The 26,058-nt window shown below is 44.4% G+C and overlaps 1 protein-coding gene across 2 annotated transcripts in view; it reads left to right on the top strand.

Annotated features, from left to right (window-relative positions):
• The window catches only part of INTS6 (integrator complex subunit 6), a 73,155-nt gene extending 58,542 nt beyond the window's left edge, over nt 1–14,613 (top strand). For both annotated transcript variants that reach the window (XM_045838992.1, XM_045838993.1), the window contains 11 exons: nt 992–1,144; nt 1,263–1,395; nt 1,929–2,023; nt 3,851–3,961; nt 4,949–5,164; nt 7,223–7,349; nt 8,423–8,565; nt 8,802–9,033; nt 10,720–11,091; nt 11,994–12,087; nt 13,987–14,613. In XM_045838992.1, coding sequence (XP_045694948.1) covers nt 992–1,144; nt 1,263–1,395; nt 1,929–2,023; nt 3,851–3,961; nt 4,949–5,164; nt 7,223–7,349; nt 8,423–8,565; nt 8,802–9,033; nt 10,720–11,091; nt 11,994–12,087; nt 13,987–14,080 — 1,770 coding nt within the window. In that variant the 3' untranslated portion in view covers nt 14,081–14,613. The remainder of the gene's footprint in view (nt 1–991; nt 1,145–1,262; nt 1,396–1,928; nt 2,024–3,850; nt 3,962–4,948; nt 5,165–7,222; nt 7,350–8,422; nt 8,566–8,801; nt 9,034–10,719; nt 11,092–11,993; nt 12,088–13,986) is intronic.
• The last annotated feature ends 11,445 nt before the right edge of the window (nt 14,614–26,058 follow it).

Genomic DNA, 26,058 nt, shown 5'->3' with positions numbered 1-26,058 from the left:
AGACACGTCTCCGGAGAGACGGACGCTGAGCGCTGTGCACCTGCCGTGTGTGTGTGTCCTCTGCTCAGTGCCTTCGAGTCTGTGGGATCGTTTTACCTGGTCTTTGTGACAGTTACATGTGCAGGGTAAGGGCAGGGTATGAAGGATGACATCTAGGTGTTTAGAGTAGGTTTTGTGGGGTGGGATCTCCGGAGGTCCGGGTCACGTGCAGCAGCAGTCGTGGGCGTGCGGGCAGTGAGCGGACGTGGGGGCCGCCAGTGCGCAGAGTAGCTGAGGCTAAGAAGAACCCTTTATAGCTACGAAATTTCAAATTATTTCCCGGTAGCTCACATTTCCCTCACCAATCTCGGATCGGTGAGGTTTTATTTCTTTATTTTCCGCTTTCCAACCAGTATTAGTAGTTAGGTCACGATTCAGGATCGCAGGCTGGGAATCACCACGCCCCCAGCGCTCCCCTCGCCCCGCCCCCCCCCACCCACCCGAAGGCCAGAGGACCGAGGAGAGGAGGGTGGAGCCAGTCAGATCTGCCCAGGACACACGCCTTCTGCCTGGTGCCTGTCCCAGGCTTGCAAATAATGTTTCAATGTGTGATGTCCTAGCTTACTGTATATTCAACACCTTTTACTGACCAAGGTGTATGATCGATCTGTTTGGAGGCCACTATATAAGAAATTAAATTGCCACAAGTGAGTACTTAAAACTGAAGGTTTCTCTATGTTCCTCGGACATGAACATGAGTACTTAATTCCAAAAATTTATATTTTAAACCTAAAGAGATTTTCATTTTGTGTAGATTTTGAAGTGCTTTATCTTTCTTTTGAATATTAAATAATTTAAACTGCATTTCTAAGATTTTTCAGTTAAAGTTGCTTTACCTAGTAAACTGAACTCTAACTAGCAAAACTAGTTAGAGCCCGTTTTGGTAGTTGATACTGAAAATGAGTTTGTCTCTGGTATTTTGCATAAAGACTAATGAAACTTTTCCCTCTAGCCACCTCGTACGTCTCATCCTGTAGTGAAGTTTTCCTGTACAGACTGTGAACCAATGGTTATTGACAAATTGCCTTTTGACAAATACGAGTTGGAACCTTCCCCACTGACTCAGTTTATCCTGGAAAGGAAATCTCCTCAAACATGTTGGCAGGTGAGCTGATCTAAGTTCAGTGTTTCTTAAAAAGTGAAATTGAGTCAATGGTTTATATAATCTGTAAAGATTTTAACCTTCATAAAAATAGGAAATTTTAATCACTCCTTTTTAACAGGTATATGTGAGCAATAGTGCGAAATACAGTGAACTGGGTCACCCGTTTGGTTACTTGAAAGCCAGTACAGCGCTGAACTGTGTCAACCTCTTTGTGATGCCTTACAATTACCCTGTCCTCCTTCCCCTTTTAGGTGAGTCACCCCTGCCACCTTCTCCTGGGCTCAGCGCACGTTTCCACCTGGCAGATGTTTCCTGAATGAGTTTGTTCCAAAATAACATGGTAGCCTAAAGTTAGTTTCTGGGCACCATCGGGCTGTAATTTTTGAGTACTGCTGGAAAAGGCTAATTTTCCTTTATGGAGTCTCCTCAGATTTGAAAGTTATAGTCACAATATTAGTAGATACATTTATAGAAAGCTCTGTACATATGCTGCCTGTGTCCTGGAACCTGTCTCGTGTCTAGGTCTAGATAGAGTATAATTTTTCTTCGTATTTCCCGATTCCACTTTTATCCTTACCTGTAATTTAGACCATAATTGGCATCTTTTCATTTTTGAAATGGTATTACTTACTGAAAATTACAGAACCCAAAATTTTACCACTTTTATTTTGTTAAAAGCTTGTATCTCATGTTACTCTTCCTCTCACAAATAAGAAACTTACCTGCCCTGATTTTCATCTGTGAAGATGAGTGATGATAGTTTGTTTGCATTATACATTTATAGATGACTTGTTTAAAGTGCATAAAGCAAAACCAACACTGAAATGGAGACAGTCGTTCGAAAGTTATTTGAAGACAATGCCTCCCTACTACCTTGGGGTAAGGATATTATTGTTAAAAATAGAACTTGTTATAAAGTTTTATATTATGCTCATACTTTATTGTAAGTATTCCTGCTTTTTTGCCATTACAGGTTAAATGTCATGAAAATTGTGTGTACACATGACCAGTATAGATGTAATAGGAAAGAAATGTTTTAATGATTTGCAAAATAATGATGATTTTGAGTATAGACAGTGCCTACCCTATGCCTACTACGATCCTATGCACGTTACATGTATTAATCCCATTTCATTTATGTAGTAATCCTAGGAGGTAGAAATGGTCATTGTCCCTATTCCATAGATGAGGACACGAAGGTACTAAAAGATAAGTTGTGTGGTCCAGGGTTACAGTGCTAATATGGGGGCTGGCATTCAGTCCCAGGCAGCCCGTTTTGAATGTAGGCTTTTCATCTCAGGCCTTGCACTATCTTTTTAAATTGCAGTTTCAGAATTAGTTCTCTCTAATGGTTCAAAATTATTTTTGTTGCATTATTTTCTAAGTCTTCAGAAATATGTTCTTAGGTACATAAGTGTATATTCACAGAGAACCATATATTTTTAAAGCCATGAATTTTCTGATTACTTAAAATCTAGTTTATCGTAGTAGATAAGACCGGTAACGTATGTATTAGTAAGTACACTACTTTATTTTATGAAAAGGAATTTAACAGAAAGATCCACACTGAAAGCACTTTGAGACATTACTTCTGCTTTTGATTCAAGAACCAGTTCAGCATTTGACTATAACTGATCTTCATAAATGGCCCCTTATAAGAACATTAATTTCTTGAGCTTTAAAAATCATATTTTACAGTTTTAAGAGATAAATTGTATGAACGTCTAGCACATAACGCCTGCCATGTAAGAGTGAAAGGAAGAAGCACTTCGAATATGAAATGTTACATATGTTGACTCATTTATATTTCATAGGAACCTGGAGGACTTAGCCAGAGCTGCACGGATGTGAACTACCAGAGATGTGCTATCTCTGGGACTTGATTCTAGTTTCACACGAGTGCTCACCCACTTTCTGATATGTCAGTGAATATCATCCTTTTTCTGTCTCTATCCCATTCATGCGCGCTGGACACTCCTGCCAGTGATGCTTGTCGTTGTCCAAAGTGGTTCTCCACTGGTCTCTCCTTACAATGAATACTGTTTCATTACACCACATCCACAGTACATATTAGACTGTTCTTCCTCCTCCTTATTTTTCCTTCTGTTTTCTTTCAGCTCAGGTAATGATGATTGCCATGATTAACACCTTCTGAATGCTTACTGTGTGCCAGATGCTTTTATAAGTGCTTTCCATATACTAATTCATTTAATCCCATGACAACCCTACGAGGTAGACACTGTTACTCTCATTTTGCAAATCAGAAGCTGAGGCACAGAGAGGCTGCAGAACCCAAGACCACGGGGTCACGAAGCTAGTGCGTGGCCGAGCTACAGCCCGTGCAGTTACCCAAAGCGGGAATCTCCATCTCCCTTCTTGGGCTCCATTGGAGTTACTACCCAGGTTCTACCAAATCCGCCTCTGCAATGCACCTCCTGCCCTTTTCTTCCTAATTCACTATCTCCGAGGAGTCTAGGTCTTCACCCGTCTTGCCCTGGGTGTTACCATTCTAGCTTCTAATCCCTTTCAACACTTTCAAACTGCCTTTCATACCACTGACAGACAGTTGACTGAAATACAGATATGATATTACTCTTACTGCAGAAAAGGGGAAATTGGGGGCGGGGAGAAGTTTTCAAAACGGACATAGTACATCTAATCTAGCCTGACATTTTTGACAAGAGGCGTTTTCTTTTCTGCCCCTAGCCTTTGAAGAAAGCTGTTCGAATGATGGGGGCACCCAACCTCATAGCAGACGGCATGGAGTACGGCCTCAGCTACAGTGTCATTTCATACCTCAAAAAACTGAGTCAGCAGGTAACGCGGGGAAGTAGAGGCCTTCGTGTGTTTGGAATGGTTTTGGCTAAGATGGTTAACAGGCCAGATGTTCTTGATGGTTCTAAGAGAGTTCCATTTTATTGGTATATTACATTTTAAAGCCACATGTATCATATATTAACACAATTGCACGGTATGCTATGTTTTGAAATGTTAACTTCAAATAATAATTCCCAGTTTATGAAATGGCTTCTTAGACTTCCAGTTCGTGAACATTCTTTGTTTTCTTTTGAGAAATTTGTTAGAAAGTTGTTTTTTCTTAGAAAAAATGCCAGTTCTTTTTGCTTTCTCTTAAAACCTATAGATTTTTTCTTTCAAAATGGGAATTTCTTTTGAAATATTTGTAAGAGACATTGAATTTTGTCATTTTGGGCATTAATCACCTTAGCAGACACTATGGTGGTTAAGCAGTGTACACTTTAACTGACTGCTAAGTTATTAAAGTTGTACAAGATGCATCATTTTCCCAGTGCTGCTGCCGTATATACTTAACTGCTCATTGAAATGCAGGTGGAAAGAGTCAAAATATATGCTATCTGCTTTCCAGTGAAAAATGGCATCATTATTTGCCATATCTATGAACATGTATTTATATGCTAATGTCTTTAAGTAAATATCGATGAGAGGATTTTTCTAGTTTTCTATCGGCTCTGAATTAGAAATGCGTATTTTCATTTAGGGTGTCTTTACATTTCATGGTTTAAGTGTAGTGGGTGTTTACAATTAGAGTTGTATTTGTTTGCCTCGCTCTAACAGGTTAGAATTGTAATAATTTAAAATCACAAGACATTGTTCAAACTATGTTTAATTTACCAAGTACTTGACATAAAGTATGCCACTCGTGATTTTAATTTCTTACATACTTTTAAAATATACAAATATTTGACTTACAGAGGACCAAAAGTACAGAATTTAGGTTACCAATTTAGATTACATCAAGACAGTTCTTGTTTGTTTGTACTTTAGGCCAAAATAGAGTCTGATCGAGTCATCGGGTCTGTAGGCAAGAAGGTGGTGCAGGAAACTGGAATTAAAGTCCGAAGCCGGTCGCACGGTTTGTCGATGGCCTACAGGAAAGATTTTCAGCAGCTGCTGCAGGGCATTTCAGAGGACGTTCCCCACAGACTGCTGGACCTGAACATGAAAGAATACACTGGGTTCCAGGTTGCTCTGCTCAACAAGGTAACAGTTACACGGATTTAGTGCTGCCCCAGTTATATTCTGATATTATGTTGTTGAATCGAGATCACATTTTCTGCTAACTGAAACTCAGTTCGTCCAGACTTTCGGAAGTACTTTTATACCTCTGCAGAGTAATGACCATTCCCTCGCACTATCGTTGAATCATTGAATTTTAGGATGAAAATAGACATTGTCCATGGTGAGTGAATGAGTGGATGTGCTGATAAAAAGTAAACCAACCCATTTACTTTATAAGTGAATAAGCAGAGGCTTAGAGATTGCTTACAGTCACGTAGCTTGGTGGCGTCACTGCAGTTTGACGCTTTCCACCTGGGGTGCATGATGTGGTCCTGGGACACTTCATGAATACTCGTCATTAAACAGATCTTTACTTCAGAAGCCTTTTTATAAAAACTGACAACCTGATTCTAAAATGTATGTGGAAGTGTGAAGGTACTAGGATAGCTAGAACAGTTTTGGGAAAGAATATAATTGGACAGTTTGCACGATCTAATTTTAAAAGTGTTAAAACTGTAGTGACGGACACTGTCTGTTGTCGGCACAGGGGCGACCGCACAGGTCAGTGGAACAGAGTGCCGTCTAGAGGTAGACCCTCACACAGAGAGTCGGTCAGTGTTTATTTAACACAGGTGCCAAGGTGATTCAGAGGGTACGAGTACAGTCTTCTCAACAAGCAGTGGGTGTCCATATTCAGAAGTAGGGTCCGGACCCTTGTGTAACAGCACTTGAAGTGATCGTGGTCCTAAATGTAAGAACTAAACTGTAAACTAAAGAAAACTGCAGAAAATCAACATCACCTTGGGTCATGGATCATTGAAGAGTTCTAAAATACAAAACAGAAAGGACTTGATAAATCGAACTTCATTAAAATTAAAATTTTTTAATTCAAAAGAAACTTAAGGAGATCATAAGCCTGGGAGAAAAGCATATATTGAATAAAGAACTTAATATCGAAATACATAAGGAACGTAATACAACTCAATAACAAAGAAACAAACACCCCCGTTTAAAAAAATGGGCAAATATTTGAACAGATACTTCACCAAATAAGATATACAAACTTGAACAGGCACATGAAAAGATGGTCAACCTTATTGGCCACTAAGGAAATGGAAATTAAAACCATAACGAGACCCCACTTTACAGCCACTGGAATGGCTGAAAGTTAAAAGACTGAAAAATATAAAGTGTTGGTGAGGATGGAAAGTAGCTGGAACTCTCACATTGCTAATGGGAAATAGTGGGCAGTTTCTCAAGAAGGTAAATACATACTTGCTATATAACTAGCAATTGTGTGTATCTACCCAAGAGAAATGAAAATATATGTAATAACGGCATTATTCATAGTCCCCCCAAACGGAAAACAATCCAGTGTGTATCAAAGACAGATAGTGAGAGGTATGGTGTATCCCTATAATGGAATACCACTTTATACAATAAAAAGGGATAGTCTCCTGACACATGAACAACATAGATGCATCCCAGAAACATCATGCCCAGTGAAGGACGCCAGATAGACAATGTTAGGTGTTGCCAGGTTTCCTGTGTAAGATGGGCCGCGCGGAGACGGGAAGCAGGTGGGTCGCTGCCTGGGGCTGGCACTGGGGACCGGCTGCGGACGGGCACGAGGACCCTCCGGGAGGCCGGGAGGGTCCGGAACTGGGTCGTGGTGACGGCTGCACCGCCGTGAGCTCACTGACGCTCACTGAACCGCGTGGTTACACAGGTTACACAGGCAGGTGTATGGTGTGTCGATTACATAGCAAAGCTTTAAAAACAAACCTTGAAAAATTTGGATTTGTTTCTTTTAGCCAGAATTATATAATAAAATCTTGCATTAGATGTGAGCTTGAGATTCTTTGGTTGAATTCACTACCCGTATTTTATCTTTTGGTTCCCAAAATAGCACATTAAGATTACATCATAACTCTCTTCTGTTTTTAAGCTAAATTTGTTAACTTACGTATCTTTTTTTCAAACCTATGCTGCAGGCTAGACAGTTTCCTAATTCTCTTTGTCTTTGAATGTTTCCCATAGGACTTAAAGCCACAGACATTCAGAAATGCATACGACATACCAAGACGGAATCTTTTGGATCACTTAACAAGAATGAGATTTAATCTGATGAAGAGCACCCGCAGGTTTCTTAAAGGGCAGGATGAAGGTTAGATCACGGTTCTCATATTGGCATTTCTTTTGTAAATTTCTTCTTAGTATTGAAACATGATAGCAGTACTGTAACTCTGAAGGAATTGTTGCAGTATGGCATCCTCATTGTGGACTCGAACAAAGAAGTAAAAATTCATCCCGAGGCTGCTGCACTGCTTTCCCCGTCACTCTTACCCCTGACTCCGTTCCCCAGAGGAACGGCCTTTGTCAGCCGCTGGGTGTTCTTCCTTGGTTTTTCATCCATTCACACGTGCAGTTATTTTCTCGCGATATGCAGATATCTGATGGCCAATAACTACACATGTAGTTATTTTCTTACGATATGCTGATACCTGGGTGGCCAATAGCTGTCACATCCTGACATCTCCTTCAGCCCTCTCCTTGGCACCTACTACAAATCCAGTCAGAGGAGAATGTAACCCTTGCCCTCTCTGATGTAAGCGTTCCAGCTGTACCCTTATATAAAAGGGTTATGTATGTGTTTTCTCTTCTGTAAATTCTGCTATAATTAAGTTTTGTATATTTGGAATAGAGGAGAAGATGCATTCCTTTTCATAGTAAGATTACACATATTGATGATTCTGTGCACTGTAATTAGATGCAATATTTTTGTTTTTAGAGATAAAATCAATGATTTTTTATTTTATTTTAAAAATTTCAAATATTCTTGTGTCCCTATATTTATAAAGGCAACAAATGAATTTAGAGTATGTGGTAAGGGAAGACTGCCTAGAATAATACCAGGTCACTTTCGTATATAAGAAGATATGTGTTGCCCTTGCTGCTGTGGCTCAGTGGACTGAGTACAGGCCCACAAACCGAAAGGTCACTGGTTGGATTCCCAGTCAGGGCACCTGCCTGTGTTGTGAGCCAGGTCCCCAGTAGGGGGCGTGTGAGAGGCAACCACACATCCGTGTTTCTCTCCCTCTCTTTCTCCCTCCCTTCCTCTCTCTCTAAAAGTAAAAGAAATAAAGTCTTTTTGAAAAATCATAAAAAAAGAAGGTATGTGCCAGCTGTAACAGGGATCAGCGAGGTTAACGTTTGTTGTTGCTCTGTTTGTTTGAAAAGACCAAGTGCACAGTGTTCCTATAGCACAGATGGGGAACTACCAGGAATACCTCAAGCAAGTACCTTCTCCGCTGAGGGAGCTCGACCCTGATCAGCCTCGAAGGTTGCATACATTTGGCAACCCCTTTAAGCTGGATAAAAAGGTAAATTTTCCATTAAATAGTTCTATTACATATGGAAACGTCCCACTACATAATTCGTTTGTGCTAGGTACTGTGGGTTTAAAAGTTCCTAACTTAAGTAAGCTAAAGCTGTTTTCCCGGTAGAGTATCTAATAAATGTCAACACAGTTAGATATAGTTGCTGTAATGGGAATTGGAACTAGTTGTGCCAGTAAAAGCTGTGTGTAAACCCAGGGGAATCTTACCTTCTGTTGCAGGGTATGATGATAGATGAAGCCGACGAGTTTGTGGCTGGGCCTCAGAATAAACACAAGCGGCCCGGAGAGCCCAACATGCAGGGGATCCCCAAACGGCGCCGCTGCATGTCCCCGCTGCTGCGCGGCCGGCAGCAGAACCCGGTCGTGAACAACCACATCGGAGGGAAAGGACCGCCCGCCCCCGCGGCTCAGGCACAGCCAGACCTCATCAAACCCCTTCCTCTTCATAAAAGTAAGAGTTGGGTGTTTCTGTCATGTCCAGGAACCGCAGGAGAAGATCTGTGTATTCTGAATTGGCATGTAATTGTTTTTGTGTCTTTTTAATGCATGTTTGTAGAACATTTCATATGTTCGTTATGCTTTATGAGCAATCATGATCTAAAATATTTGCAAATCTTAAGTCTTTCAAAATAGTTTTTAAAGGGCATTGTCAAATTCAAGGCCAGTGTAGTGCAACAACTCACTGCTAAAGACCTGTGCTGTTTCAGACAGCACCAGGCACGGTGGGGTAGCTGTGGCCGGGACAGGGACTTCTGCTGTCACTTACAATGCGCGAGGAGAGAGAGCCATTAGAAGTGTGGTGAGCTGTACAGAAGGGAAGTCAAGTATGTTGTGGGTGTGTTTGGTGCTGAGGGTTCAACTTGGTCTGTGGGGTCAAGGCACTTGACGAGGACATTGTTTGCAGTAGTACTTGAAGGATGGATGAGAAGGTTCTCACTGGTCGAGCTGAAGTAGAGCTTCGGTGAGCATTTCTTGCAAGCCGTCTGGTGGTGCTGATGCGTCTGGCCCACGGACCACACTGTTTGAGTAGTAAGGCCCGAGAATGCTGTCCTGAGGGGCACGGGGTGGGAGGGAGTCTGCGGACTGGGTTCTGGAGACATCGTGTCTCCACACCGATGTGCCGGGGGACCCTTAGCGGCCGTGGTGGGGAGAGAGGATGAGTGAAGTGACTCGGGGGGGCCGCAGAGTCTGGAGTGGGAGTTGGTCCAGGAGTGCGTGGACGTAGGGTCTTGAGGTGGCGCTGGGCGGCGAGGGATCGGTGAGTCCACGTTCACGGAGAGCATTAGAGGGAGCAGTTTCTGTTTCAGTCTGCGGAGGAGAGCAGTGTCTTGGCAGGAAGGCTGTTCTGGTTAAAGAGAAGCTGCACAAGACAGTAACGCTCGCATGTCCTGGAACAGACTTGATGGGGGAGTCAGGGGTCTGTGGGGATGAGTCCGTTTGGGCCGGTAAGTGGGGGGAGTGGAGATGAACCCAGCCGTTGTCCTAGAGGTGTGGTGAGCGTCGGGGAACTTAGAATTCAGCTGCTTTCTGGGGGCGGGGAGCAAGTTCAGCGATCTCCTGTGAAGTGGCAGGGTGGCAGGCTTGAAGTCCAGTTGCCCGGTGGGCTGACGCGGGCACCGGCTCGTCGCGCATCACCAGGCGGGTGAGTGTGAGGAAGAGGAGGGCGCGCCGTGAAAGGCCTGCGTGGCGGGCTGTGGCCTGAAGAACGTGGGGCGTTTTAAACTTGCCGCCTTTGCTTCTGCCTCCTAGTGACGACAGAGGTCTGGGGCAGTGGGGGCTGCAGCCCGGGCCGGAGAGGGGGCGAGCACGGTCGTCTCAGTCCTGCGCATGTCCCCGAACCATTGCACCCTGCTCGTTCAGCAAAGTTGCTGTCAAGTAAGACAGAGAAGTAAAAGTGAATGTGGCTTTTAGTTTTTTTCCTCCCTAAGGACAGAAGTTGTATAGATTTTTGTAATTTTGTGAATGTTTCACATTGAATCCTCCACATCTTCACCAAAGAATCCCATCACATTATTTGTTCATTTGCATCCGTCAAGGAGATCACTTGTGGTTTTCTGCAGTAACATTTCTTTGAAGTTTTCATTACTCTGTGCTTTGAAATTGTCTCACAGTTTTTTCTTCTTATCTCCGTTTTTAGTTCCAGAAGCTAGTAATGACTCGACAGTAGACGATGTGGTTGAGAATCATGTTGCCGACCAACTCTCATCAGACGTCACACCAAATGCTATGGATACAGAATTTGCATCACCTTCCCCAGCCGGTTTACTGGAGCGACCGACCAACCACACAGAGGCTTTCGGTCATGATCATTTAGGAACTAACGACCTCGCTGTCGGCGGGTTTTTAGAAAATCACGAGGAGCCGAGAAATAAAGTACAGTGCCCCGAAGAGAACACACCAGCGTCCTCGCTCAGCAAGGGGAAGAAGCTGGTGCACTGCAGGAGCCACGAAGAAGTCAACACTGAACTCAAAGCACAAATAATGAAAGAGATTCGAAAGCCAGGAAGAAGTATGTACAATTAGACACAAACCCCAGATTTAATTTCTGTGTGTGCTCCCCCCCCCCAAAAATAAGTCGGATTAGCTGAAAACATAGGATTCTAGATCAGCCTGGAGCAACATGTAAGCTGTGTGAGGCTTAACTCTGCGCCGCTGGCAGACGCTGACGCTCTGCTGTACCCAGAGCGCTGCCGTCACGGGGACCCAGAGTCCTGAGTGTTCCTCTAGCCAGCACCTGCGTTTTTACGGTAGCAGCCCAGCCCTGTGTTTAAGATTTAAGCCATAGCAGTGACCAGGGATGGTTTAGGTCAAAAAACTGAAGTTAGGAAAGCTACCTACGATATGAGCACAAAGAACTCCATGGGATAAATTCCAGGACTGCTGGCGTCCGTGCAGGAGGTGCGGGCAGGCCCCCGGCCTGCGGGCCGGGAAGGGGCGCAGACTCTGTCCTTGCCAGTTGGGCCCTTGCAGTGCCGGGGAGGTGCACGTGAGACCAGAGACTGAGGTGGGGCTCTCCAGCAGTTCCGTGTCTTCCATGCGCCCCCACCCACGCCCCCCCCCCGTTCCGCCACGGTAGCTGCAGTTCAGAATTTCAATTACAGGGATAGATTTTTGTGAAAGCCACTTGCTTCTCGCTTTTTAGCGGCACTGCCGAAATGCTGTTTAGTCACCCTTCTAAGCTCAATACCTTAGTGGGACCTTTTACCAAAAAAGCAGTGGTTGACAAGTTATTTTATCTTGTTGGTGTGTGTTGCAATATATGCATTAGAAAGTCTTCCATGAGCAGTGAAAACTTTACATAGGATGTTTTTGTTTTGTCTTAGTACGTCTTGTAAACTGCAGCAGAAAAATATTGAGTAAGAATGCAAAGGAAAGACACTTAATTTTTCTTTTTGCCTCTCTTGTTTTAAGAATATGAAAGAATCTTCACTTTACTGAAGCACGTGCAAGGCAGTTTACAAACAAGACTAATATTTTTACAAAATGTCATTAAAGAAGCATCCAGGTAAATAGTCTTTGACCATTATGGTCAGTATTTAACAGTGTCTGTTGTGTTGTATATGTATGTATGTATTTATATGTATAAAACAGCGCTTCTCCCTGTTTTAGTTTATTGAAAGAAATTCTTTAGAACTCAAACCTTTTCTTCCTGCGCATACTTGCATAATTCTCTGTTTCCTACTCTGGCTTTGGGTGTCTTTGTATTTTATAGTCTTTAATTTTTCTCCTTTTTATATTTGGACTGCTGTGAATATTAACGAGTGATTAAGAAATAATCACTCACTTTGAAAGGCAATATTTTATTTATTTATTTTTTAAAGATTTTATTTACTTTTTAGAGAGAGGGGAGGGGAGGGAGGAAGAGGGAGAGGAAGGTCAGTATGTGAGAGATGCACGGATCAGCTGCCTCTCACCCGCCCCCGCCTGGGGACCTGGCCCACAACCCAGGCACGTGCCCTGAGAACCGAACCGGTGGCCTGAAAGGCAGCAGTTGAGTGCAGTTCCTTTGTACGTGGGAAAGCACGTGATTAAGAGGACCAGAGTTGGACAGACGGGCCGTACTCTGCTTGCCTCAGCTGCCCAGGGCTGTGTGTTCTAGTGCAAGGAATGTGGGTCAGGATTATGAATGGTAACTCCATAGTGTGCTTACCTGGAGAGTTTCATGAGTTCAGTGAATACAAAAATTAGTTTTTATTTTTCCTTTAAGATGTTTAGCATTTTAAGAAATCCTAGGGTTTATCTTACCTGACCTTCCAAATAGACCCTTCTTTGGTCCCCCAGTTTCTTCCACGCTATACTTAAAAGTTCGTTTTCGATCGGACAGTTAATTCTGTGTGGGCTGGCGGGGGCGCTGGAGCTTAGGCCACTTTGAAGGAGGTGGTGACTTTTCGTGTCGTCTGTTTTGTATATTTAACGTACTCTGCTCCTAGTGTAACATTCTGTCAGCTCAGACGTCTTCGTGGATTTAGTTATATTCCTGGTGCCTGCGCTCTACTTCTGTCGTCTTTCAAAGCAGCAGTTCTCAGCTGGGGTAAAACACGCAGCACCCGCCTGTTCGGTCAAGGTCACTGACCTCTTTTCCCTTAGATTGTCAAATGAAAGAATGACAACAGCCGACACGACAATAGCTCTCTGGTGTGAATGAATCAAAATTAACACCTATTTTTTTTTTGTCAGATGGCCAAAAACTATTTTTTAATGTGCCACAGGATTTTAACCATTGGTTTATGTGCACCATGAGCTAAAAAAGGTTAAAAATCACTGTTTTAGAGTTGTGTAATATGGTGGTCACAAGCAAAGAGGAAGTGGGCACAGATTAGGCGGTATTTTGGGATATTCTGAAAAGCATCAGCAACATTAGTACTTACGTAGATGAGTGCAATTTTAGTGTACTGTATTTGTTAACAGAAAAAATTTTCAAGTTGCAACCTGAACTTGAGCTGTTGGCCATATTCTGTACTAAGGATGTCTGATCCTTGATTTGCTAGCTTTCCGAGTGTGATAGGAGGACACCACGGTTTTTAAGTGCCACTGCCCCGCGTTCATGTCGTCTAACACTTTGTGGGGGCGTTGGGTTCGTGCCTGGTTCACATTCCTTTTAACGTTCAGCTTGCAAAGAGCATAAACAGCAGTGACTGGAGCCCCCACTGCTCTGGGAGCCCTGATTTTGCTGGATGTTAGTAATCCTTGTATACATTAGGTTATTTTCCTTTCTCTTTTTGATTGTGGAAGGAGTAACCTCTTTCTTCCAGTAGGTTTTACATATACAGTTGTTGATTTTTCATTTTCATTTCACGTTGAAAAATCTTGCCAAGGCAGTTTTCTTTTAACAAAAACATTATACTGATACATAGCTTCATCTGTTAACAAGAAATTGAGAGTGCTATTATTTTTTTTTACACAGGTTTAAAAAAAGAATGCTAATAGAACAACTGGAGAACTTCCTGGATGAAATTCATCGAAGAGCCAATCAGATCAACCATATTAATAGCAATTAAAAGAAAACAGAATGTGGCCACTTGTTTCACTATATCTTCTCCAAATACAAAGTAAATACAAGACTGTTGTGATTTTGCATTCATTTTTTGACATGCATTGTTGGCTATTTGAGATACTAAGAGCAAGTCTGCAGATCCTTTTCTCATCATTTTACAGTGACCTTTTCTTCATTTTTGTTTATTTTTGTAATGTGAAAAGTATCACTCTAAAAAAATTTTTATTTAACAAACTAAAAATATTCCTCCAAATCTCTTGCTTGTCATTGACTCTTGCGTGTCAATTTCCCTCAGGTTCTATTTTCTTAAACCAACCTTTAAAATTGTCACCTCTGTTAAGGTTGAACTTTGCCAAAAAAAAAAATAAAAAAGAAGTTACTTTGTAATTTTTGGGGAAAAAAGCACATACATTAAAACTAGGTAATGTTTTGTATATACAGTTATTTTGGATATATTATTGTAAGTTGTACAAATGTATTTTGAAGAATATTTAAGAAAAGCACTTTTGTTATTCCATCAATAAATGCTCTATTTTACTCTTGTGTGGTTTAGGAAATAGTCACATTTAAAGTAATCATTTAAAACCATCTGGAGATAATGGAATTTTAAAAGCTTTGCTTTTTAGCATTGGAAAAATAACACCACTTGCAGTTCGTACTTGTTAACCCTAACTGTAATTACATGGTACATGGTCTGCGTTGTCTTTTTACTCTATGTTCTTAGTTTTTGTCGGCCACACCACATCCTCCCGTTTCCGCCGAGGCAACGGGACAGTGTCTGTCGGGATAGGCAGATACTTACAAAGCAGGCACCTTTGGACATTATTTGGTCTCCTTACTCTTCTTCAACCCCTGTTCCTTTCTCACCAGGACTGTGGATGGCCCCGAGTTGGGGAGCTGTCAGTTTGGGGCGCATCACCCGTTCTCCTCTGACACATCTGGCCTTCAGCAGTCCGGTGCCGGGCTTCCGGAAGCCCCATAACAAACTGGGGGCTCCGGAGGGGTCTCTCTGTTCTGCTCTGCGGTTCTCCCCTTTAAGCTGTGCGTTTTATTCAGGAGCTAAATGGAAAGGAAACGCATTTATAAGATGACTTTGCTCGTTTGCATTACCCCCGACTACCCGGGACCAGGGAACACCGCCACTGTCCCTTGCCCACCCTCAGCCCAGTAGCATGGCTTCGTGCGCCCTTTCTGAGGACGTGACCCCGTGACCCGACTCGCCCACCGTTCGTATTCTCACTGCCATTGTGCCTTGTCGTGCTTGGGGTGACCCGTAGCGAGGGAAGGGAGGTTAAAACGGACTTAGATTATGTGGGTGAGACAAATGTGTGAAGTTATAGTAAATTTGAAGTATTTTCAGGTTCATAACACTTGAAAACGACATGCCCTTACCTTTTTCCACTGTAGGAGAACACTTTTCATGGGTGTCGCAAGAGGAAATTTAACTTTTCATGCAGGAAATCATAGATGAAAGTGGGGAGAACACGGCTGAGCTCTGTTGGTCTTGGTCCAGGGCGCGCGGCGTGGCCCCAGTACCGAAGACAGAGCCTGTCGACAAAGGGAAGGACGTGTAATGTCACGTAGCGTTTTCGTACGTAGCACTTGAAGCCTTTCCTTCTCTCTCCCGAACACCACCTGTCAGTGAAGCAGGGTACCACTTAATAGGTGGAACTGTCAAGGCAGTGACCTGCAGTCACATTGCTGCATTCAGCAAGAGCTGCACAAAATCCAGAATCTCTTGTCTGGTCTTAAATTATATGCACACTTAGATTCTGAGAGTAACAGAAGGGATTACATTACACATCATTCAAAGTTCACGCTTAAGAATAATTAGGAAAGGGATTCGGTCTAGTCCGATCCTTCAGTGGCCTTCCTTACCAAAGTCTTACTTCCGTTTGGAAGGTTGCTCGTGAGGTGGTTGGTGATCCTGGAGACCCTTGATCTTTCATCCATTTCGGGGGCTGAGCCCCAGAGGGAGTTGGGAAGAAGCGGTTTGTTCAGCCTGTTCTTTTTGTCCTCAGTCTCTGCCACCACGCCCTCGTCCCAAAGCCTGGTCGCAAGGTTGGAAACCCCTTGAAACTCAAGCTCAATATTCCGTCTCTGTGTTAAGAAGCCGGGCATATTAGTTCAGTTAGTGAAATACTGTAGCATTCTTGTAAGCGAAGGAGAAGGGGAGGCTATTTGAGGGAAGTAACCAGGTCTTTTGGGCCCTTTCGGTCACTGGGTGACCAGGCTGGACAAACAGTACTTTCCAACAGTTAACTCTTGAGATTAAGACAGTTTTCCTTCACGGTCTCATGTGTCTCATTTATCCATTGATCGAGGCATTATTTGCCTTTATTGGTAAGATTGATCAGCTCAGTGTACTGAAGGCTGAGACGCATCTGTGTCTCCTCAGCACCCGTCACCAGAAGAGCGCCCCCTTTGGGCGATGTGGGCGGGTCCCTCCCAGAAAGGCAGGCGAACCCGCAGGGGCGATGTTTGGAGGCACGTCAGGTGGTGGCCTTGGCTCTGGACTGGCCTTCGCTTCCCTTCTCTGCGTGCTGAGGCAGCTCCGCAGACGCCCGCTTACCGTTGAGACAGCGGTGTGGCCCTCACTGCTGCAGAGGTTCTCCCGTCACTTTTAGGCAGTTGGATTCCGAAAAAGAAATTGTTCTCTCTCAACTACCATCGACCTTGATTGGCTATCAGCTTTTGACAATGACCTTTCCGTTCAAATGGATTGCTGTCTCTTTCTGCGGGGAGCAGAATCTGTCATTTTCTCCTTTCGTTTTTGACGTGTATTCTTTCTCAGGGCTCTCTGCCTGTTTGGAGTGATAGGTGACATTTTCATCTAACATATATGGGGTTGGGATGATTGCTAGCAGGACATACTCTGTCGATGGACCTTTTTTCCCCAAATAACCCCCAAATAGATTATTTCCTAGTGAATGACCATTTTCATTCTTTTTGTCACAAAAGTGTTCCTTTGATTTCTAGCACAAGTTAACAGCAGTCTGCAAATGATTCTCAGATAAAATGATGTTGACAGTATTTCCTTAAAAATTTGTGTAAAGCCTATGCATAATTTTCATTATTCTAACTTTTGACTTTTTTTCTCTCCATAAATAAAAATAATGCCTGATGTTTAGTTAAAGTAGATCCACTTTTGCTTGATTTTATTAAGTCTTGTTCCATCCTATTTCTTTTTTTAACACATTGTTTAAACTTGCCAACAACTCTTTACTGAGAATCTCTTTTCCTTCCTGGGCTGATAAATAATTATCAGAGGGGGAGGGGGGAGACATGAGGAGGAATAGTTTAAATGCTTTGTTCACTGTTGTTGATGCTCAAGGACTCCTGCTGCTTCTGATGTGCTGAGGATGTGCCAGTATCATACCATTTTGGGGGATTGAGATGAGGTGGCGTAGTGGGAGTTAAAGTGAACAAGGGCAAGCGTTTGATTTCTGTGTGATTTCAGCAAGCCCGAGAGAGATCAGCAGAAAGACGGTAGAAATCCAGGTGCGTTCGCCAGGCCGTGAGGGTTGCCAAGAGTCGGAGGACCTCTTGGCTACTCCGTGGCCCAAAGGAACTAACTACCTTTCATCCTACCCTGACAACAGAGCTTGCCAACAACTGGCAAAAGTCAAGATTTATCATTTATTTTACTTTTCATGATTTTTCTAACTTTCCCCAGAAGTAGAAACCTGACTTCTAAAAATGTGCAGCAACTACAACTGAGCTGACAGGGAGGGGGGAACCCCGCAGAGGGACACCAGGTTCCCTTTTAGTTTTCAAACATTCCCCTTCCTCAGGATGCACCGCCTGGCGCGAGGGAGCTTCTGAGGCTGCGCAGGGACTAGCTGGGGGCAGCGCTGGGCTCAGGCCGCAGTGCACAGTGGAGCCCTTGTTGCTAGAGAGACACTGAGAGATGCTCCATCTATTAAATAAACACCACCCAGTAATACCTGTGTTCTCAGAAAAAGGAGGAATGGTCAATCTGCTTTAAAAACAAGAATCGGAGACCTTTTTAGCAACAACAGCTGCAGGGAAGGCAACTAGAAGCATCTAGGTTCACTATTAAAATTGGATATGAAGTCTGTTCTGCCACTTCACTTTTGGTGAATAAAAGCGTCCTAATATTTCATTGAGAGTTAGTGGAGTGACATGGGGACACTGAAAAGGTACACTTAGCAAGACTTGTCTGTCTTTTTAAATATTTCGTGGAATCTTTAACTGAAGGAAATTTTCAGAATGACCCTATTGCCTTGCTTATGGGGTTGGCAGTACGAGCCCTTTTCAAAATGGATGTCTCTTTTCTGCCGTCCTTTTTCAGAAACTTGGTTCTCTATGAACATTCCTCTGTTACTCTTCTACCAAGCCCAGACCTGGGGTTTAAAGGGGAAGTTTTAGAAGTGGGAAGGTCAAACTGGCTAAATCTAACAGAGGCGGACACAGCAGCAGCGGTGGGCTGCACGGGCCGCCGAGTTCCCCTTAGGAACACACCTGTGGCTGCAGGCGCCCTGGTGCTTCCTCGGCCACCTGACCTTGGCCTTGTGGGTCACTGCAGAAGCAGAGAAGCCGTCTTGGCCCTAGGAAATAAACCTGTGAATTGCTTATTGCATTTTTGATGCATTAGGTTTAGGGATTTGAGTACACTTTTTAAAGAAAGCATGGACTTTGCCACATTCTTACGTCGCTTGCTGTATCACTAGAGAGAGCTTACTGGAAAATTCTGAAGGTGCCATATTTTAGTTTACAAGCCTCCAATTTAATAAATGATCTAAAAATCCCCAATTAACATTCAGAGCTGTGCCCCATTTTCCAGTAGTTATTTTCAAAAATAGTTTCCAGCCCAGATTGTCATCTTTTCGTTAGGCAGTATCTCTAACACTTGGGTGGTGTAATGGGCATGTGTTACAAGTGCAGATCCTGGAGCACAGGAATGTGCGTGCTCAGCTTCTGAGGTGCTTTCCCTTGAGTGCCGCCCTGCGCTGCTCTCAGGGCCACTCGTGAAGGCCTGAGTGGCCGGTTTGCACTGCGGGCTTTCAAAGGCGTAGTTCAGTGTGGAAAGCGTGTCTGACGCCGCAGGGCTGCACTCCGTGTGCCGAGGTGCCTCCGGCTCTGCAGGTGACTTGCTTCATGGGCTAGGGGTCTGCAGAGACCATGAGAGGGCAGGACTAGGACTGTGGCCGTGGTGTGGCCACGGTTTCAAAGGTAAGCCTAGCAGAGAGGGGTGCAGTGAGTGGAGGGAGTTACCAGATCAATGCAACTTGACCATGAGTCATCTTGAGACAACTCCACAACTCCGTCAATTCCTTGACACAATGAAGACTGAAAGCTAAGAATCTTTAGAAGTACGGAAGCCTTGAGAAATGACTCAGTCCCACCCTTTCGTGCTGCAGTGGGCTGTTACCCCCTGCGGTCACACCTTCCCATGAACAGGCATCTCCCAGGAGGCGTTCTAGCCCACTCCCGCAGGCCGCGGAGAGGCCCCAGTGGGAGGAGTCTTTCTGACGCTGGTGTATTTGGGAAACGTTGCTGTGTTCATTGTAGACCAGAGGGAGGTCGTTCGGCGTTTTTATGCCTGTACCAGGAGATGGCATGTGAATGGCGGGAGAGAATAAAACCAGCCCACAGCGCAGGGTCGGCAGCCTTTCATCCACCGAGTGAACTAGGTGCACACGGGGCGTGATGTGTTGGCTGAACTCGGTGAGGAACAGTCGTTTTTCCAGCATCGGGGAAAGGGACCAGAGGGGGCCAGAGAAAGGTGAAATCGAAGGAAACGTGCACCTGGCATCCCTGGCCCTAAAGCCAGGGACGAGTCTGGTCATTCAAGCAGCTGGTCTCTTTCTGCAGGATCTTCCTGGCCTGCGGGTGGAAAAGGCTTCTTGGGTGGTCATGAGGTTTTACTAGTCATCTGTGGCTTTGTCGCTACCCGGTATGGCATCTGAACATTTTAAATAAAGGTTCACTAAATGAGCAGAGGTTTACTATGAAACCCTGATAAAGGGTTTCATAATAAAATTATAGTGAATACAGTAAATGACTTAGTAAGTACAGTCAGTAATGAAATAGAGTAAAGGGGTTGTGTCAGAATCCAGGTGCCTTGGCCCGCCGTGAGCAATGGGACCAGGTGGTGTGAGCGAGTCCTCAGTTGGCCGGGCCCAGCCATTCCCATTTCTTGAGACAGCTCTTCGCCGCCACACGGCGGGCCAGGCCAGTCGTCGCCGCTGAGTACTGGCACAGCTGCAGGCCCGGACTCCGGCTCCAGCATCCACGTCTCTTAAATTTTATCTCCGGTGAGAGCTAACACTTCAGAAGAACAACGTGTACGCAGTAAGAATTCAGGAGTCGTCTTTAGGCGTGCATGTTCCTTCTTCCTTGATCTTGTGTGACGGATGCCTGGACACTTCTGTTCAGCAGCTGCAGAAATGGCAGCTCAGGACGCCAGCTGATGGGGAGCAGGCACCGAGGGGTTCTCCCGGCTTTGGGCGCATCCTCTCCCGCAGTGGGAGCAGCTTCTTGGTACCACTGAGGCCACGCAACCTCCTTTCCCGAAATCTGTCCCCGAGGTTTTTTATGGGCGCTACTCTGTGACAGGCCTCCCTGGTTTATTCAAGGTGGGAAGTGCGAGCTAGGTCGCTTTGTGCTTTTGTGTTTCGTGGCGGACTTCTCCAAGCTGCTCATTCGCTGATGTTCGGAGTGAATCCCAACAGGACTAGGATATGTGGAGGTTAATCGTGGACCCATCCCCCCGCCATGTCCCTTCTCCAAGTTGACCAGATTGGTTCTCTGGGGAACGCGCTTTGGGAAACTGTAGCTCGCCCTAAACCCATTCTCTCCTATATTACATTTCATTACTCAAAGCAAAGGGGTGAGAGTCTTCCTCACTCTCCCTCCTGGCATAACCTCCACTCCGCCTCCGTAATGTCGTCGTCTGACACGTTTTCATGTCGACCTTGCTTTTTAGGCTGTCCGCTCTCAGGAGTCAGAAGCTGGCTCAGTACTTCCAGGGACTTCGTATGTTGCTCGACTAGAGTCAGGCTGCTCGTGTCCAGTCAACGCTGGATGAATGACTATTAGGCCCTTCGCATTGCACAACGGTTTCACGTCCCCATACAAACAGCTGCCTTCCTGGTCTTGAGTCCGATTTCACCTGTAAGGAGGTGCCGGCTGTGTCTGCAGACTCGGGCTCCGGACGGGGTGGGCCTTGGCCAAGCCTCACCCGAGTGATTGTGCCAGTGGCCCTTCTCCTCTGTCACTGGAGACCACCACTCTTGGTGTGTGGGTGGTCGCACTCCCAAAAGGTGTGAGAGTCTCGCCCTGACGGGTGGCCCAGTGGGTTGGGCAGCATCCCACACGCTGAGAAAGGTCGCCGGGTTTGATTCCCCGTCAGGGCACACGCCTGGGTCGCGGGCCAGGTCTCGGGTTGGGGGCCTGCAAGAGGCAGCCGATCTGTGTTTCTCTCCTTCTCTCTAACAATAAATTAATAAATAAAATCTTTTAAACATTGTATAAAAAGGCTTAAGAGTCTTTATACCATGACATTGTGCAAACACGAGATTGCAAATCGTAAATCGCTGTCGCCACATTGGGTCTGCAGCTCCTAAAGTAGAGTAAACATGCCCTCCGCTGTGTCCTCCGTATTTAAATTATTATGACTCACTGTTGGCAGAGTCCGTGGCCTTTTAGAACGTTGTTGCCAGAACTCGTGTCTAGTTATTTTTCTCCTCTTTTTAACTGTAAAAAAGTTGTGAAGACGGAAAGCGCGCGTCACGGAGCCCCCGGCCCAGGATACATAGCGTGCCGCAAAGAAGCTGGCCTAGCCTCTGGCTCCGGGCTGTGGTTGGTTGCGCTCTCCATCGTTCTCCACGCCTCACACCTTCCTTTCTCAGGGTTTATCGAGATGTAGCTGCCATAACTTGGTGTGAGTTTAAGGTGTACAGTATAATGATGTGAGGTATCTATACACTGCAAAACGACTACCCCGATGAGATTAGTTAAGACATCCATCATCTCACATAGTTATGATTTTCTCATGTAATAATTTTCTTTAATCCTCACCCAAGGACATCTTTTTTATTGCTTTGAGAGAGAGAGAGAGAGAGAGAGAGAGAGAGAGAGAGAGGGGAAGGGGGAGAAAGAGACACACTGATGTGAGAGAAAAACACTGATGGGTTGTCTCCCGTGGGCACCCCCACTGGGAGTCAGACCCACAGCCTTTTGGAGTGTGGACAATGCTCCAACCAACTGAGCCACACCGGCCAGGGCTCTGGTGTTGAACTGTTAAGATCTACCCTTTTAGCAACTTTCAGATACGCAGGATGGAGCCACCGTGCTACACACATTACATCCCAGAACTTACCTGGAAACGTGTGCCACACCCCCAGCACCTTCCCCCATTTCCGCCGCCCCCTCCCCCTGCCCCTGGCAAATACCAATCTATTTTCTGTTTCTGTGAGTTTAGTTTCTTTTCTTTAGGTTCCACATATCAATGACATGCAGTACTTGCCTTTTTCTTTCTGACTGACTTCACTCAGTTTGCCCATGTCGTCGTCCACGGCAGCCTTTTGCTCTTTCTTACGGCCCAATAATACTTCACCGTGTACACACACCGCAACTCCTGTATCTGTTCGTCTGTCCGTGGACACGTGGGTCTTTCTCCTTGTCCCGGCTGTATGTAAGTCATGCTGCTGTGAAGATGGGGTGCAGATGTGTCGAGGTGGTGATTGCATTTCCTCTGGCTGTGGGCCCAGAAGTGGGATTGCAGGATCGTATGGCGGTTCTAGTTTTAATTTTGAGAGAAACCTCCACACAGTTTTCCATAGTGGCTGTACCGGCTTCCACTCTCACCAACAGGGCACAAGCGTTCCCGTTTCTCCGCATCCTCGCCAGCACTTGTCCTGTCTGGTCTTCTCCAGAATAGACATCCTGACAGACGGGAGGTGATGTCTCACTGTGGCTTTGATTTGCATTTCATTGGTGGTTAGTGACTTTTTCATATACCTGTTGGCCATTTGAATATCTTCTTTGGAAAAGTGTCTATTCAGGTTCATTGCTCATTTTTAATTGGATGATTGTTGTTATTTCCTATTGAGTTGTATAAGCTCCTTTTATATATTTTGGATATTAGCCCCTTAACAGATATGTGGTTTGCAAATATTTTCTTCCATTTCATAGGTTGCCTTTTCATTTTATCAATTACTTTTTTTTGCTGTGAAGAAACTTTTCATTTGATGTAGTCCCACTTATTGATTTTTGCATTTGTTGCTTGTGCTTTTGGTATTATATCCAAAAAAGTCATTGTCAATAACATTTTCAAGGAAATTTTTCCCAATATTTTCTTCTAGGAATTTTATGGCTTCAGACATTTACATCTTTAATGCATTTTTTAGTTAGCTTTTATGAGTAGTGTAGGATAGGGGTCCAGTTTCATTTTTTTGCATGTGAATATCTAGTTTTCCCAACATCATTTATTGGAGACTATCTTTCCCCATTGACTACTCTTGGGTGTCTTGTCAAATATTCATTGACTGTGCATGAATTTATTACAGGGGTCTTGGTTCTGTTCCATCTATCTATACATCTGCTTTTATAGCAATACCAGACTGTTTTGATTACCATAGCTTTGTAATATAGTTTGAGATCAGGAAGTGTAATGCCTCCATCTTTCTTCTTTCTTAGGATTGCTTTGGTTATTCAGGGTCTTTTGTGGTTTCATACAAGTTATACGTTTTTTTTTATTTCTGTGAAAAATGCTGTTGGAATTTTGATAGGAACTGTATTGAATCTGAGGATTGATTTGGTATAGACAGTTAATAAGATCAATTCTTCCAATTCATGAACAGGGTATCCTTTTATTTATTTGTGTCTTCTTCAATTTCTTTTATCAATGTGTTGTAGTTGTCAGTGTAGACATTTTTTACCTTCTTGATTAAATCTATTCCTAAGAGTGTTTTTTGATACAATTGTAAATGGGATTTTTTTTAGGTAGTTCATTGTTAGTGTAAAGAAGCACAAGTGGTGTATGGATGTGGACCTTGTATCCCGCAGCTTTACTGGATTTGCTGGTTAGTGCTAACTAATGATGCACCTAATGATAACTAATAGTGTAATGGTGATTACAGTATTAGAGAACTGGATTTTGACCACCTATCTACCATTAACAGTGATTCTTAGCACATTCACCTGTTTTCATAATGTTAATTAGCATTTTCAAGTTTCAGCTTGAAGAATGTTCTTTAGCATATCTTGTAAGGCAGTTCTCCTGGTGATGAACTCCCATAGCCTTTACTGGTTCATGAGTATCTTTATCTCTCCTTTCGCTTGTGACAGACAGCTTTGCTGGCTACAGTAGTCTTGGCTGGCATTTTTTCCTTTCAACATTTTGAATAGAACACCTCACTTTCTTTTATTCTGTTGAAAAATTCACCGATCTTATGGGGGTTCCCTAGTATGTAATTTGTTTCTTCTCTTCTGCTGCTTTCAAAGTTCTTTCTTTGTCTTTGACCTTTGACAGTTTAGGTATAATGTCTCTTGGTGTGGCCCTTGTTTTAGTTCAACCTGTTTGGGATCCTTTTAGCCTGAAGCATCTGGAAACCCATTTCTCATCCCAAACTTGAGAGGTTTCCAGCCATTCTTGCTCTAAATAGACTTCCTTTCTCTTTCCCTTTCTCTTCTCCTTCTGGGATTCCCATGTGCAAATGTCGTTTGTTTTCACGGATGTCCCTAGCTCCCACACAGTCTCTCCACTCTCATGTTCTTTTTGTTTCTTGGGGTAAAATGTTCAAATAATTTCTCTTCTACTCTAGTGATTCTCTCCTCTGCTTGGTTGGCTCCGCCGTTTATACTCTCTTTTGAGTTCTTCCGTGGAGATATTGTATTCTTCAGCTTTAGAATTTCTGGGTTTTTTTTTTTAATTTTTTTAATCTTCACCTGAGGACATTTTTTCATTGCTTTTAGAGAGAGAAGAAGGGAGAGAGGAAGGGAGAGAGAGAAACATCGATGCGAGACAGAAGCATCGAATGGTTGCCTCCCGTACATACCCGGACTGGGGATCGTATGCGCCCGGACCGGGGGATCAAACCCGCAACCTAGGTACGTGCCTGGACTGGGAATCAAACCTGCAACCTTTAGGTTATGGGATGACGGTCTGACCAACTGAGCCACACTGGCCAGGGCTGCTTTCCTTTTTTACTGATGGTTTCTATTTCTTTCATTGACTCACCTTCTTATTTTGTTTGTGCATTATCTTCCTAGCTTTGTTTAGTTTCTTTGTGTATTCTTATTATTTATTAATCTACTTCAGGAAAATTATTCTGAATTCTTTGTTAGTGCACAAGTCTCTATTTATTTAGGGTAGTTACTGGAGCTTTAGTTATTGTTTTCTTTTGGTGGTATCGTTTTCCTGATTCCCCATGATTCTTGGGTTCCTTACACTGGTATCTGTGCCTTTAAGTAAGCAATGTCCCAGGGTTACTGCTCAGGCTCCCTGGTTATGCAGGGCCAGGCGCTATGCTCAGCGGTTGTGCAGGGCTGCTGGCTTGACTCTCTGCCCAAATGGGGCTGTCGGGTGGGTTTCTTGGCTCTCTGGGCTCTCTGGCCAAGTGTCCCTGCTGGCTGGGACTGGAAGCTATGCCCAGTGGTTTGTGTGCCCATGAATTTGCTTCCCTGCCTCAGCGGGGTAGTAGGATGGCTCATGGACTGGGGATCCAAATCAGGCAGAACTGCCAACCGGCCTCTCTGGCCGGACCAGGCCACTGGCCCCACTCCGCCGATGAGCACTGCTGCTGGCTGGAGCCTTTGCGGAGGCTCCCTGCCAGCAGGAGCATGCTCTGCCAAGATGCGGGTCCCCCGCCTTCTCTGTCTCCGTCGGACCCCCAGTGGTCCCTGTGGGGCACGAGCTGCGTGGGCTTGTCAGGGGGCATCCTACAACTTCAGGGAAGCTGGCTGTCAGCCCTGGGCTCGCGTCTCCCCTGGCGAGTCCACAGGCCCTGGGGC

The sequence above is a fragment of the Phyllostomus hastatus genome, unplaced genomic scaffold (genome assembly GCF_019186645.2).
Source record: "Phyllostomus hastatus isolate PE091 unplaced genomic scaffold, TTU_PhHast_1.1 phas_contig_29, whole genome shotgun sequence".
NCBI classification, from domain to species: Eukaryota; Metazoa; Chordata; class Mammalia; order Chiroptera; family Phyllostomidae; genus Phyllostomus; species Phyllostomus hastatus.
This window is presented reverse-complemented; position numbering and strand designations above follow the sequence as displayed.